Genomic DNA, 15,328 nt, shown 5'->3' on the forward strand with positions numbered 1-15,328 from the left:
GGTAATTCAGGAAATATTTAAGGAAGTGGCTAGGTCTAGTAGGAAAAAAAATCTAGGGAGGTAAAAGCCCAATTAAAACTTAATCTGGTCACTTCTATGAAGAATAATAAAAATACTTTTATAAATACATTAATGGCAAAAGGAGAGGCAAGGATAATCTCCATTCATTATTAGATGGGGTATTACAGTATTTAGTAACTAAGGGTGAAGAGGCAGACATACTTAACACCTTCTTTGCCTCAATTTTCAAGAGAAAGACAGGTTGTCCTCAGGACTGTCCTCCTGGGCTGGTAGATGGGGACAGGGAGCAGAATGGTCCCCTGTTATCCAGGAGGAGGCAGTCAGAGACCTGTGGAGCCACTTAGATGCTCACAAGTCTATGGGCCCAGGTAGCCATCCCAGGGGGAGGAGGGAGCTGGCAGATGAGCTTGTGAATCCACTCTCCATCATTTACCAGCAGTCCTGGCTCACTGGGGAGGTCCCAGATGACTGGAAGCTGGTCAATGTGATGTCCATCCACAAAAAGGGCAGGAAGGAAGATCCAGGACACTACAGACCTGTCAGCCTGACCTCTGTGCCTGGCAGGAGAATGGCACAGATCATCCCAAGTGTGGTCACATGGCACCTCCAGGATGGCCCAGGGCTCAGATGCAGCCAGCATGGATTTAGGAGGGGCAGGTCCTGCCTGACCAACCTGATCTCCTTTTATAACCAGGTGACCCACCTGGTGGATGAGGGCAAGGCTGTGGATGTTCTCTACCTGACCTTCAGCAACGCCTTTGACACCATCTCTCCACAGGACTTCCACTCCTGGAAAAAGGTGGCAGCCCAAGGCTTGGACAGGAGCACTCTTTGCTGGGTTCAGAACTGGCTGGATGGCCGGGCCCAGAGAGTGGAGCTGAATTGTGTCACATCCAGTTGGGGGGCAGTCACCAGTGGTGTCCCTCAGGGGTCTGTGCTGGGACCAGTTCTGTTTCATGTCTTCATTGATGATCAGGACAAGGGGATTGAGTTCACCATCAGTAAATTTGCAGATGACATCAAGCTGGGAGCAAGTATTGATCTGTTAGAGGGTAGGAGGGCTCTGCAGAGGGACCTGGACAGGCTGGATAGATGGGCCGAGTCCAAGGATATGAGGTTTAACAAGTCCAAGTCCCAGGTCCCAGACCTGAGTCACTACAATCTGCAGCACCACAGGCTGGGGATGGTGTGGCTGGACAGTGCCCAGGCAGAAAGAGACCCGGGGGTGCTGGTCCACAGCTGACTGAACATGAGCCAGCAGTGTGCCCTGGGGGCCAAGAAGGCCAAGGGCATCCTGGCCTGTATCAGGAACAGTGTGGCCAGCAGGAGCAGGGAGGTGATTCTTCCCCTGTACTCAGCACTGGTGAGGGCACACCTTGAGTGCTGTGTCCAGTTCCTCAATTTAGGAAGGATGCTGAGATGCTTGAATTCATGCAGAGAAGGGCAACAAGGCTGGTGAAGGGCCTGGAATACAGATCCTATGAGGAATGGCTGAGGGAGCTGGGAGTTTAGCCCGGAAAAAAGGAGGCTTAAGGAGACCTTATCACTCTCTACAACTCCTTGACAAGAGGCTGTAGCCAGGTGGAAGTTTAGGCTAGATATTAGAAAGAATTCTTCACAGAAAGAGTGGTTTAGCATTGGAATGTGCTACCCAGGTGTGAAAGACAGTATGAAGTTCCCCTCATTTGCCTCATGACCGTCCCAAGGACAGACATCTGGAACCTGATTGGAATTCTGGCTGCTGGTGGTGGATGAACTTCCAAAAATCCTGAGGCCTCTGAGCAGAGTTCTGGCCTGCCAAGTGATTGTTCACAACTGTGTCTACAGTGACTGCTTCTAGCAGGGCCTGCCAAGGGGCAACGCACCCTATATGCTTGCACCTGCTTCACGACCCTAGCCCAGGAATTCTCCCACCTCTTGGCCAGATGAACTTGCTGGGGCAACTTTGATAGCCCCCCCATGGAAAATCCTTCATCTGCTCCACTACCACCATGATGGACAGAGATTGAAGCCCCCTCTCCCAAGGACTGAGACTGAGACCCCCATAATTCTGATCCAGGGGTCCTGGCCTGACTGAAGCAGGATGCCTGCTAAGTGCTGCCTGCAGATGTGTTCACTGGACCTAGACTGGTTTCCCATAGAAACCAGTGCTGAAACACAATGGGTCCTGCTCACTGCTGACATTGACTTATCCTGCTGAGAACATGGACTGTCTGTACCCTTTTTCAATATCTTTTTCCCCTCAGCCATTTCAATAGACTTACTTCAAGATCTGTTCCCCCTCTCAGCAATGGACTATAGTAGAACCCCGAGATAACCAGGACTTTGAGATCTCCCCGACACAGCAGGCGGATCCTTGGCCGGACTGCAAAGGATTTCCTCTCTACGTTTGGTAGCTATAACCCCCCTGCTTTCTCTCTCCCCCTTTCTCTATATTTTTTCTCTCCCTTAATCCCTCTATCGCATTTGCTGTGGTCATTCAATAAAAGGTGCATTTGTTTTGATTAATACAGAAATCCCCACTGTGTTGTGTTTTGCATTCTGAACCATCACGACTCCTGTTTGTATGAGCGGATCGTGACACCAGGGAGGTGGTTGAGCTGCTGCCCCTGGAGGTGTTTAAAAAAAAGACTCGATGAGGCATTCAGTGCCATGGTTAAGCTGATAATGTTAGGTAACAGGTTGGATTCGATTGTGTCAAAGGTCTTTTCCAGCCTAGTTTATTCTGTGATTCTGTTATTTGGGGTCTGGAGCATCTCTCTTATGAGAAGAGAGAGAATGTGGAAGCTGGCCCTGTCTAGACAAAGACAGGACAACTGAGAGGGGGGATCTCTTCAATACATAACAATGTCTCCAAGGCGGGTGCCCAGAGGATGGTGCCAGACTCCTCTCAGTGGTTCCCAGCAATAGGACAAGGAGTAATGGCCAATAACCAAAACACAAGTTACATCTCAACTTGAAGAAGAGCTTTACATTGCAGGTGGCAGACCCCAGGCAAAGACTGCTCAGGTATGTCGTGGAGTCTCCCTCCTTGGAGACATTAAAATCCCACCTGGATTGAGTTCCTGTCACCTCATCTAGACCTGCCTTGGCCTAGGTGATCTCAAGAGGTCACTTCCAACTCCAGCTATTCTGTGCTTCTGTGACACAATACTCAATAGCTGATTTGACCTCATGATGCATAGAGAGTCCTGAGTGCAAGCTTCCAGGGAAGCTGCAGAATTCTGGCAAGGTGCTTTTCCTTATTCCTCAGCCCTAATGAGTACTGACTCTGATTCCTCTAACATTTTAAGTTCTTATAAAGTTTGATAGATACTTGTTCAACTAAGGACAAGGCTAAAAAGAGTATTTCTTAAGAATCTAAACTGAACAGTAAAACTGAATTCTTTAATACCAAGTATCTGATGCCGTGTATGATATTTTAGAAACAGCCATGTTGAAAACTGACGTGAATGTACGGTTTATTATTACATAGTTGGCATCTGTGCAATAAGTACATCTTACTTGATTTGTAGCACATAAACTGTCCATATTTTTATTTTTGCTTCATTAAACCGAATTTTACAGGGGTTTTGGTATCATTAGTTTCCAGTTTTCTACATTCCAGTTTCATATTCCAAAATGGAGCTAATGCCAGACTTGAAAGATCTGTGTGTGTTCTTTAAACTACTGTCACTATCTACCATGTCTCATGACAGTCTGTCATAGTGTGAGCTGCCAGTGTGAGTAGCCAGATCATAATATTGTAATGATACTGTTACACTCTTCTGCCATACGAAGAACTTTATAGATTCCAGTGTTATTTCAAATTACATGAATTCTTTTTTGTATTATAGCTCAAAAATATATGGAGATGGTAATGCTGTTCCGAGGATTTTGAAGTTCCTTAAATCTATTGACCTCAAAGAACCATTGCAAAAGAAATTCTGTTTTCCTCCTGTCAAAGATAATATCTCTCAAGATATTGACCATATTCTAGAGACACAGAGTGCTCTGGCAGTGGATCTAGGTGGAACAAATCTCCGAGTAGCAATCGTCAGTATGAAGGTAAATATTCTGTTGTGCTTCTAGATATTCTGCCAGCTCCACTGGGCTTTGTGGATACGGGCTTGTGATGCCAAATAGCTCCAAAACAAAGCAGTCTATCAACTTGTGTTGAGGGACAAAGAAGATTTCTCACCTTCTTTCCTGCCTCTCATACAGTCCTGATAAAACTTGCTTATTGCTTTGCTCTTCTAAGACTGATGTTAAACTAGCAATGCCCATTTGCTGGTGCAAGGTTTTAGCTGCTTCTTTGTGGGTTGACTACAGACTTTTGCATGTGTTGGTTCTTCTTAAAAGGTGACTCGGTTCAACCTGCAAGGTTTTGTATGTCAAGCATAACATGGAGGGCTGCAGTATTAGATTTTTTGCTTCCCCACTGCCTTACACTTCCATGTAATCGACACAAGACCATTCTGAGCAACAACCAGCATCTAGCAAATCAATTTACTGAACTCTGCAGCATTTCAAAGATGTTAATAAAATTAATGATGAGAAGTCTTATGCTTTTGTTCTCAACAGTACTGGACAGCTACACCTACAGTTACACTTCATATTTGCAGATAACTAGATCAGTTCAATAATAATTGCCCAGAAGGCAGAATAAGGTGCCTGAAGCATGAAGGGTTATGCAAACTGACCTGACACAGTCTACAATTTTCACATTAAGAGAAAATTTTCATTTCAGAGATGTTTGACAGATCTTCAAGGTCTTTAAAGACAGCTTTTAAAAGTGTAATATTTTTAGAAGCAAAATTGACACCACATTTTTTCCTATGAGTCAACACAGACTGGAAAAAAAATGTAAAAAAATTCTGCCCACTTTACAGATCTTGAAGTTACATTTGTGAAAATTGAAATGCTAGCAAATCAGAGTGAAAACAATCAGACTTCCATAATAAAATTTACACAACAGATGTAAGTATTTAACAGCCAGTGGCAGAATATGAGATTTAATTTTATTTTCACAAAAAAAAGAAGATTTAAAAATTCCTCTTAGGAGGCCTTATGTCTTCTGATAATATTTGCTGCAATCTTGTCTTCCAAAACAAGTTCTCTGATGCACCCTCAAACCTAAAAGTGAAGAAGAAACTAAGCGTCCAAAATCCACAAACTGTCGCTTATGTGATACTGAGATGGTGGGACCCAGTCCTCAAACTCATTATCCGTGTGGAATTTTCCAAGTTCTTTGGCAATAATGACTCAGCCATGTTGTTTATAGACTGTCTTTGTTACTTCTCTTTACTGAGTTGCATTAATTCAGTGCAGTTCACTGAGATACATGGTACAGGGGATTTAACAGGGAGAATAACACTGTTACACAGGATACCTTCAGCAGTCTCCTGGCTTACTCCTGCCATGTAAACATTGAATTAATATCAGTTCCTTAGTACCTATAGATTCCAAGCATGCATCATGAATACTTTCATTACACAGCAGGAATAGGGTTGAAAATAATCTTCATGGCCCCTCCCCACTCTCTCCAAAGTATTTACAAGGGCATATAGTGACAGGAAAAGGGGGAATGCCTTCAGCCTGAAAGAGGGTGGGTTTAGATTAGATATTAGGAAGATGTTCTTTGTTGTGAGGGTGGGGAGGCACTGGAACAGGTTGTCTAGAGAGTCTGGGGTGCTGCATCCCTGGAAGTGTTCAAGGCCAGGTTCGATGGAGCTCTGAGCAACCTGGTTTGGTTCAGTGTCCCTTCCCATGGTAGGAAGTTGGAACTGGATGACCTTTGAGGTCCCTTTGAACCCAGACTATTCTGGGTCCAAGTGTCATGATGTATGACACTTGATGGTACTCTACAGATATTGCAAGTAACTCAGAAGTGTAATCACTTAAAAGATATTTCTGAAAGTATAGTCAATTTTGCCTTGAAATTTCTAGCATTTCTGTCTGATTCTGCTTTTTTGGTGCAGAAACCTTTCATGCAGTCAGATTGGAAAGATTTTATTTTTAAAGCACTGTGAGTTTTCTGTCCTTTTTAAGCAATTGTTACTCTCTTTTTTTAACACAGTGTTGAGCTTAAGTACATTGCTCTGTCATGGTTTATGCCTAACAACAGTTGCAGCAGCTCTGGTGATACTTCCTCACATAAGCTATGTGTTCCTTAAAATGTGTATTTAATTTCAGATGGAAGGTTGATTACAGAAGCAGAATGCAATGCCTAATCTTGCAAACTTAAACTCAAGAGCTGTCAGAACGCTGCCTGCAGGCCCAAAAACTAAAGTATAGCATCTGTGTTTTTTTTTAAAGAGATAAGTTATGGCTCTCTATTTTCAAATTGACCTGTAATTTATATGGAAGAGAAATTTCATCATGACATACATTTCTCTAGGGCATGTTTTGTTGTTTTTAATTTCTAGGGTGAAATAGTTAAGAAGTATACCCAGCTCAACCCTAAAACCTATGAAGACAGACTAGCATTAATTCTAAAGATGTGTGTAGAGGCTGCATCAGAGGCAGTAAATGTAAACTGCAGAATTTTGGGAGTAGGTAAGTTAACAAATACTTTTTACATCTATGTTTTCCAACATGAAATTAAATCACTACTCATTAATTTAAAACACCTCTCTAAAATGGATCTTCTGTACCTCAAGTTCTTACATATTCTTAACAAACAAACATTTCTAAATAGCTAAAAATGAGAAGCTGAGTATAAAGACTGAAGTTTCTACAGTTTGTAACAACCATTAAACAATCTGTTAAGTTATGGTAAACTGTATCTAAAATGTGTTTTTGTAGTACTCTGGATTATGAAGCTCTCTGCTGTCTTGGCCTTGTGAATCAGATGCTCAGTGTTTATCAAAACAGCTCTTTACTGTCTGTAAGCCTTTCTTTAAGGCTAGGATCAACTGTGCAGCAGAATTTTCAGATACACCAAAGCAAACTAAAAAGGCAAGAATGTTAGGAGTAAATTTGTAGCTAACAGAGACAAAAGCAGCCCTTCTGCTGACTTCTAGTTCATTTGCAGTACAGTTCTGTATTAAGCTGTGCTTGTATCAGACAGGGCTTCTTCAGTTTGATGGTGACTAGGAGATTTGGCCTTAAATATTAGTTGTTTATGAAGATGTTGATTAATGTGTCCTGGATTTTTAAGAAGGACATAGAATATTCATTTTAGTTGAGAAATGTTCATAAAGAAAAGTAGTTTGTTCCAGATGAAAACTTACCTGAATCACACACTACAAAGAAAAGTTAACTTGAACTTTAAAAACAATGTTAAGTACACAAAGCTGTAAGGAGAAATGTTAGCCCTTCAAATCTGATCTTTTTTACACCTTTAATGTTCAATTCAGCTGCTTGTTTTGGAGCTTTTATGGCTGCTTTCCATTACAGCATTAACCCTGGAGCCATCTTCATACATGACGCAGTCATATAAGCTCTGTACAAGAAAATATTCAAACTTTATTGTCTAGAGCTACATACCTCCATTATGGACACCTGCTTTTCAGTGGTCCTGAGAGACTCCACCAACTCTGGAAGCCTCTCCAGCTAGGGAAAACTGGGTTGGCCAATAGAGCCTGTTACTGGCCTACTTTGTTCAGCAGACAAATCTCTGAACACAGTTTTGATCTTTCACAAAAACTGTGTGTTTTTAAGGAAAAATCGCTACTCTAGGTCTAGTAATTATTTTTAGTCATTCTGAATCTTGAGAGTAATAGCAGACTTCTGGACACTAATAGAGTTCCAGGGTTTGAATAATTTTTTTTTCTGTTATGTCTTTTCTACACCACTAACAAGAAAGGCAGCTATTAAGTGATTTGCTGCAATCTTGCCTGAAGTAGGAACATTAACTCTCTGACTAACAACCACTACCCATCTAGTTAGTCTAAAGATACTTGGTGCATTGTGATTAGAGGTGTGGCATTCTATGAACTGTCTTCTTTACTTTGAGGGTGACTGAGCACTGAAACACACTGCCTGGAGAGGTTGTGGAGTCGTCTTCTCTGGAGATATTCAAAATCCACACGGACAGAATCCTGTGCCACTTGCTGTAGGTGAACCTGCTTTAGCAGAGAGGTTGGACTAGATTATCTCCAGCAGTCCCTTTCAACCTGAACCATTCAATGATTTTGTGATCTGTACATGTCAAAAGTTAAACTGCCAGTAATACTTCAAAAATTTTTACTTTCATACTCTGCTTCAAAGCCTAATATTAGGGGAAAAAGACCTTGTCATTAGAGAAAGAAAAATAGGTTTTTACTTAAAGTCTGTTACATAGACTTAGTTTTCATTTTTCTCTCCTGTATTTTCGGGACTTAGGTATTTCCACAGGTGGACGGGTAAACCCTCGAGAAGGAGTTGTGCTTCACTCTACAAAACTCATTCAGGAGTGGAGCTCTGTGGATCTCAGAACTCCTATATCTGATGCTTTGCACCTGCCAGTCTGGGTGGACAATGATGGAAACTGTGCTGCTCTAGCAGAGAGGAAGTTTGGTCATGGAAAAGGAATAGAAAATTTTGTAACACTGATTACTGGTACAGGTGGGTATGTTGTAGTTCAGTAACACCCAAAGTCCAGCACCATCACTTAGAAGCTCAGGTGTTCTATAGGCATAAACATTACCACTGTGCCTGGAAAACCAAAAATTATTTTGCTATACTGTTTGTTTGGTTTAGGGTGCTTTTTAATTTATTCCGGCAAATAAAACCACTTCCATAGTTTATAGACTTTTTGATCAAAGAAGTTCTTCTGGTACTGCTACACAGGCGAGTAAGGAAAATCTGAGCAACTTCAACTGGAATAATTTGGCATTTTTCAGCTTTATAGATTAATCCTCTTTCAACTTCAGAAATGCAGAATATGTATCTGGAAGATAAGCAATTGAATATAAGAAAGTATGCTTAAATCTCAAATGCAAATGTGGGGTAACTTTTCTCATTTGTTAAGTATATAGTCCTTTAGATGGTGGCAGTAAGAACTAGTTGATGAATCTACACCCAGTTTGGAGAGGGGCAGCAGAGGCCTGCATATTTATCTGTCCTGGCCCTTTAACACACAAGTTTAACTGTCTAAATACACCATTAGAACTTCTCTTCTGAAGTGCAAAATTTTAAGGCCACTTGGATAATTTTCTACATAAAGAGTATGACTCACAAGCTTAAAAGTTCTGTCATATTTCAGTACCATCCATAGGTTTAAAAAAATTACAAACATTATATACCATTTTGATACATATATGAATAGGAGGGAGCTATGAGCTTGTGTATTAGGAGTGTCAAATCACTGAAGCAAATTATTTAATCTTGTCTACATCAGAATCAGCAAATATCAGTGTTTTGTAGTCTTTAAAAACTGTTGGGGAGCAGGGGCTGTTTGTCTTTTTTTTAAACAAAAGAAGTCTTAATATCTTTGCAGGAATTGGAGGTGGAATCGTTCATCAACATGAATTGATCCATGGCAGTTCTTTCTGTGCTGCTGAGCTTGGGCACATTGTTGTATCCTTAGATGGACCAGAGTGCCTGTGTGGCAGCCAAGGATGTATAGAAGCATATGCCTCAGGAATAGCGTTACAGAGAGAAGCTAAGAAACTGCATGATGGTATCTATTTACTCTGGGTTTGAAAACACTGTTACTAAACTGCAGTATAGGAAGACATTATAAAAGAAGGTATTGAGAAAAAATTAATCTGCCTTCTTTTTCTAGGAGGAGACAAGAATAGGTGCACAGGCAGCATACATAATACAGATCATTTTCAGTAGCAAGGAACATTTGGAACCACTGGTCTCAGAACTCGCAGAAGCACACAGTAGAGCTGGTCTTTTCTTTTTAAGCTTGATGAAAACCCATCTGACAGGCATTCTGTGACATTTGGTTTCACAGTGATAGTCTTTCAGCAAAAGCTTCTAAGTCTTAAATAATTTGAGAATATTTATATTTTATTTATTTTTGGGTCCAATAAGACTAGTGAATTACCACACTCTAACTGTTTGAGTTTGATTCCCTGCTTCTGCAAGTAGTGTCCCGAATAATATGGATATGATTACTTCAGCTAAACTCAGGGTTGAACAGATTGTTCAGGATTCAGTATACAAGTAAAAGAGATGGAAAGATTTTAATTTTTCTTTTTTTTCACCCTCTGACTTGCCACATTACCATGTTTTGCTCTTGGTTTTCTCTCCTTTTCAGATGATCTGCTTTTAGTAGAAGGAATGTCAATGAAGGAGGAGGAGATTGTTAGTGCTGCACACCTTATTCAAGCAGCTAAACTTGGGAATACAAAAGCAGAGAGCATTCTCAGAACAGGTGAGAACATACCCCACAGGGTGAAACACTTTCATGATTGTATTTTAGGGGATACAGAAATGGTAGTGCACTGTAACGCTACAAGCAGCCTGTACATGTTGAGGCCCTCTCAATATAGAAATTACTAATGGTAATGAGATTTTAAATATAAATGTTGGAGAAAATGTCAGCAGAAGTGTTATAAGTATCTGTTCCAGTGGAAAAAAAAAAAAAAAAAGATTAAAAGGCTCTGCTTTAAAAAAGAAGTAAAGTCTCAACATTATCATAAGGGAAAATTCCATTTCATTGTAGACAAGTGAATGGCTGTCGGAGGTAGCAAAGGCAATTTATGTTATGTGCTACTTTACATGGTGGATTTTACTGATTTACTAGTTTTAAGTATAGTCCTTCCTCATACACAGTGGTTAACACTGAGGGGGTAGAGCGATGCTTTCCTATTTTCTCCTTTCTTACAAGCATGCTTAATGCCTTGTTTTGTCTTTTCATATCCATATCGTTGAATAATGCATTATTGTGCAAAAAAAATTGCCTTTTCTTTTTTTACTTTCAAAAGAAAATTTAATAGCAGACACATATTACCTGATAACATAAAACTCTGAACAAAACACTTTACTGGCTTTCCAGTGTTATTTGCTGCTAACAGAACTGTTTCAACTACTGATGCTAGAACTGCTCTGAGTATTCTACTCAATTTCTTTTTACTTCATCTTTCAGCTGGGACAGCGCTGGGCCTTGGTGTTGTGAACATTCTACACACAGTGAACCCGTCTCTCGTGATCCTTTCTGGGGTTCTAGCTAACCACTATGTTAATGCTGTCAAAGATGTGATAAATCGACAGGCACTGTCCTCTGTTAAAACAGTGGATGTGGTGGTCTCAAATCTAGCAGATCCTGCTCTTCTTGGAGCTGCTAGCCTGGTACTGGATTATACCACACGTAGAATATACTAAAGAATTACAGAAGAATTAGAGAATTGGACTATTCAAATTCCTAATGGGTGGAGGGAATACTTTGCCCCAAACTTTTCTTTGATGAGAGCAGCTAATGAATCAAAGTAGTGTTCTGAGTAGTTAGTGACTACTTCAGCATTTCCTAATTGAGGTATTATCTTTTTGTATTTTTCCTAAATTTCAGCTGACTTCATTGGAAGTAATGTGCAATTCTGGTTTTTTAAGCACCTCTGTTGTTAAGCCTATACATTACTTTTGAGCGTGGCTGAATTATTTATGAGCATCTCTTGCTGTATGGGGATAATGTTTATGGTGTGTAAAATTATTATAACTCTTGGGGATCCATATCTCATTTCCCACTTATGTGAAATGAGATGCTTACCAGCTTTTCAGTTTCCAGGATTTCACCCACAGAGTAAAGATGAAGTAATCATCAGTAGCAGGTAGTAATTTAAGTGGGTGGAAACGAGGGCCTCTACAATAAAAAAAGGTTACACCTAGAAGAAATTCCTTTTCATTAAGGACTTGGTAGAGGCAACCAGGTTTATTTATTAGATCATCTCTGAAGGCCAGAGTCCCATTTTAGAAGCTTTGCATATGAAAGAAAAAAAACTACAGTTTAGTGAGCTTACAGCCTGCAGAGGAGTCCAAACAAACTGATAAGAGAGCAGTGAGCATCTTTGTCTTCTGGCTATGGCCAGTATTAAATTGTTTGAATTTTAATCTTGGGGGACTTTTCAAGAGACTTAATCTACTACTTTAAGAGAGCAGGGCTGCTTATTCTTTGGTAGCCAGTTAGCTGAAATTCAGCCAGGTGGCACAGCTGATCATAAAGAACCTTTCACTGCAGAGTGACACAGTGCATCCCCTCAGCCATTCAGGTGGCTGAAGGTGCACTGTTCTTGTCCTGCTTTCACCATCAGCTTTCAGGATGGAGACTCAAATCTGACCCTTATCCTTGCCTTCAGAGCATTCAGAGGCCTAGGAGAAAAGTATGTCAAGTACCAGTGAAGGCTTGCCTAAGTAGGCTGTGGTTTGTATTTCTTTAGTGAGTCCTTGATATACAGTGCTGTCTTTATCCAGCTGCTTTTTTAGCATTCTTTCAAGATGCTGGAGGAATTGAAAAACCAACCTATCTATCAGCTAATCCAGAAAGATAGCTCTGGAGGAACAGCCATAAGACTATCCTGTCCTGAATTTAATGACCTATTTTAACATCTAACTCAACCACTGATATTCTCAGGAGTCCAGTATTGTGTTAGTACAGGGGCTATTTCCACACTTGAACTTCTCCTCCAATCAAAATGAAACAATCTTCTGCAACCATTGCCCTGTCCTATACAATCAACTTGGAATGAATAGCTCCTAGTTCATTTGCTAATTCTGGGATATAATCTATAGAGATTGTCTTTACTTCACCCTCTCTTCCACAAGGAATGCTTACTGGTAACTCACATCTTCAGAGCGGATTTCAGGAATACCACCAGATCTCCCTCCTGACATCTCCAGGAAGAATCCTGCAGCCTCTATACCACTGGCAAATAACTGGTTCTTAACTCTTTGCCACGTTATACTAGGCTTTATGTAACCAAGGAGATTTAGTTCCTTTTCCTACAAGTCTTGGTTCACTTGATGAGTATTGAAGGTAATGGAATTACCTTCAATGCCACAGCATTAGCTCTATGAGCAGGTCAAGGAGAAACTGGCATTTCTCTGCAGTGACAGTAACTCAGATCAGGAGTATTGAGGTTCTAACAGTGAGGAGGCCTGTCATTTGATCTTTCCATCCTCTACTATGACAAGGAATGCCTGGCTGGAATGCCTGGCTAAAAGTGGGACCAGGCTTTTGCTTTCCAGACCCTCTGAAGCTCTGTATTTCTTGTATCTCAGACTCAAAATGTTTTTCCCGAGCAGCTAAAGGGAGGGTGCAGGCACAGAAAAAACACAACAGACTAAAACACAATTGAAAAGTTTTACACCTTTAATGTCATGTTAAGAAAACAGTTCTTTAAATGCTTTTGAAAATGCTTTTTTTCTGTCAATTGGCCAAGAACTTGCTGCATATGTAGAAGCAGTTTATAAAATCAGAAAGAATAAAAAATCATGTTTAATAGTGTAATAGTGGTTTTGTTTGTCTCTACTTCTTTGTCTGTTCAGAAGCATCCTTTGAACTTCAGGTACTTGAATGTGGATCAGAGATTTTATGGATATTAGCCCCCTGTTGTATCCAGTCCCAGAAGGAGCAAACATCAGATGTTCACAGAGTATCTGCAGCAGTGTGCTTACTTGTTGCTGGCCCAGTGTCCTTTAGAATAGCCCATACCATCAAGTTTAGTTATTCAGTATTGTGAATCTTTGATATGCCACCCAGACACTTGGAAATAACAAATTCATTCATTTTCTGGTGCTCTTAAAGCACTGTCCTTCTTCCATTTAATTGTAACAAAATTGTCAAAAACTTGCATGTATTATCAATGGCAATTTTGTATTAAAAAAACACAACACAGAGTAAGGTGCAGACAAATTTTACACTTGGATTCAGTGAAATCTGATCACTGTGTTGATTTCAAATGCCATGACGATACCACTGGCAGTAGGTAAGTATATAACACCTGGGCTGTACACCCGTTGGACCATTCGAGGTAATTAGATCTGGATTAGAACTAGTTCCACAGCACACAGTTCTGCAAAGGAACTTGCCTGCATGACAAGTACTGCTGGGGGAATCCTCTTGGCAATGACTGTAGACACCCATGTTGTCCATTCTGATACACAAGCCAGTAATCTATGTTTGCCTCTTAACTGGCTGCTCAGGAAAAAAAAAAAAAAACCCAGCAGGAAAAAAGATAAGCTGGACCATGATTTTTTATGGCTGCTTAAAACTTAACCATGTTCCACAAGCTAAGAGGATGAATGCATAGTGCTGTTGTTTCCAGGCTCCCTGCTTTCCAATGAACCCATGACCTCTCCATCCCCCTTCTTCTTTACAAATGCTCATTGTAACTTCAGACTGCCTGGCTGCTGGCTGCCACCTGATCAGAAGCTAAACAAAGCAAGTTCTATACCAGGACGTATTCAGCAAGGGTCCACAGCTTCTCTCTCAATACTGCATGAGATCTTCACACACATGCAGCTAGGATTATATCTGCAGGATAGGAAGCGTCCAAGTTTTTTTCCAGATTCCTCTGACTAATGCTATGGAGATAAGCAGCAACAGTGGGAAGTTAAAGCCAGTAAACAGGATTGAGCATGCACAGGAGGCCAGAGGTGTAGCACAATACTGTCACATGAAGTTACAAAAGAAAGTGACAGATACTGACCTCTGAAAAAAACAAGTCAATGTTTAGAAACACAGACAAGGGAGTTGATTTTTCCCAAATAAACCTGAGAATTCCTTTGCTCTGTCTCAAGGTCTAAGTACATAAAACAATTCTCAGGCACAGAAAATGTCCTGACTCCAGGAGTGCTGTGTTTGGTTTTGAGCTCCCCAGTACACGAGAGACATAAGCACACCAGAAAGAGCTCCACAAAGAGCCACAAAGATTATAAAGCAACTACAGCATTTCTCCTGTGAGGAAGGGCTGAGAGCTGGAACTGTTCAATCTGGAAACGAGAAGGCTTAGGGGAATGTTACCAATGTATATAAATACCTGAAACTAGAGCGCAAAGATGGGCTCCTTTCATTTGTGCCATGACAGGAGACACTGGGCACAGACTGAAACACAGGAGACTCCATCTGAACATCAGAAACACTTCTTTACTGTACAGGTATCCAAGCACTGGCAGAGGTTACCCAGAGAGGAAGTAGAATTTCACTTCTTGCAGATCTTCAGAAGCTGTCTGGATATGGTCATGGGCAACAGGCTCAACGTGGTTCTGGTTGAGGAGTTGAACCACATGACCTCTAGAGGTCCCTTCCAACCACAGCCAGTCTATGATTTTGTGACAGCACTGATAAAGGAGACAGTGAGCTAGCATACTTGAATGTAAAATTAAGGCAGAAGAGGTAATCTCTGCACCAGAGTTACTGGAAGTAATCAGAACCCAGAGAGCTGCATTTTAAGTG

At 40.9% G+C, this 15,328-nt stretch overlaps 1 protein-coding gene across 4 annotated transcripts in view; it reads left to right on the forward strand.

Annotated features, from left to right (window-relative positions):
• GNE (glucosamine (UDP-N-acetyl)-2-epimerase/N-acetylmannosamine kinase) overlaps positions 1-13,381 on the forward strand; it is a 34,506-nt gene extending 21,125 nt beyond the window's left edge. For 3 of the 4 annotated variants that reach the window (XM_036403969.2, XM_036403970.2, XM_036403971.2), the window contains exons 7-12: positions 3,858-4,068; positions 6,429-6,558; positions 8,329-8,550; positions 9,425-9,607; positions 10,196-10,312; positions 11,027-13,381. In XM_036403969.2, the coding sequence (XP_036259862.1) occupies positions 3,858-4,068; positions 6,429-6,558; positions 8,329-8,550; positions 9,425-9,607; positions 10,196-10,312; positions 11,027-11,262 (1,099 nt within the window). In that variant the 3' untranslated portion in view covers positions 11,263-13,381. Of the gene's footprint in view, positions 1-3,857; positions 4,069-6,428; positions 6,559-8,328; positions 8,551-9,424; positions 9,677-10,195; positions 10,313-11,026 lie in introns of those variants that run through there. The other variant, XM_036403972.2, reaches the window with a different exon arrangement.
• The last annotated feature ends 1,947 nt before the right edge of the window (positions 13,382-15,328 follow it).

Source organism: Molothrus ater, chromosome Z (assembly GCF_012460135.2).
Source record: "Molothrus ater isolate BHLD 08-10-18 breed brown headed cowbird chromosome Z, BPBGC_Mater_1.1, whole genome shotgun sequence".
In the NCBI taxonomy this organism is placed as follows: domain Eukaryota; kingdom Metazoa; phylum Chordata; class Aves; order Passeriformes; family Icteridae; genus Molothrus; species Molothrus ater.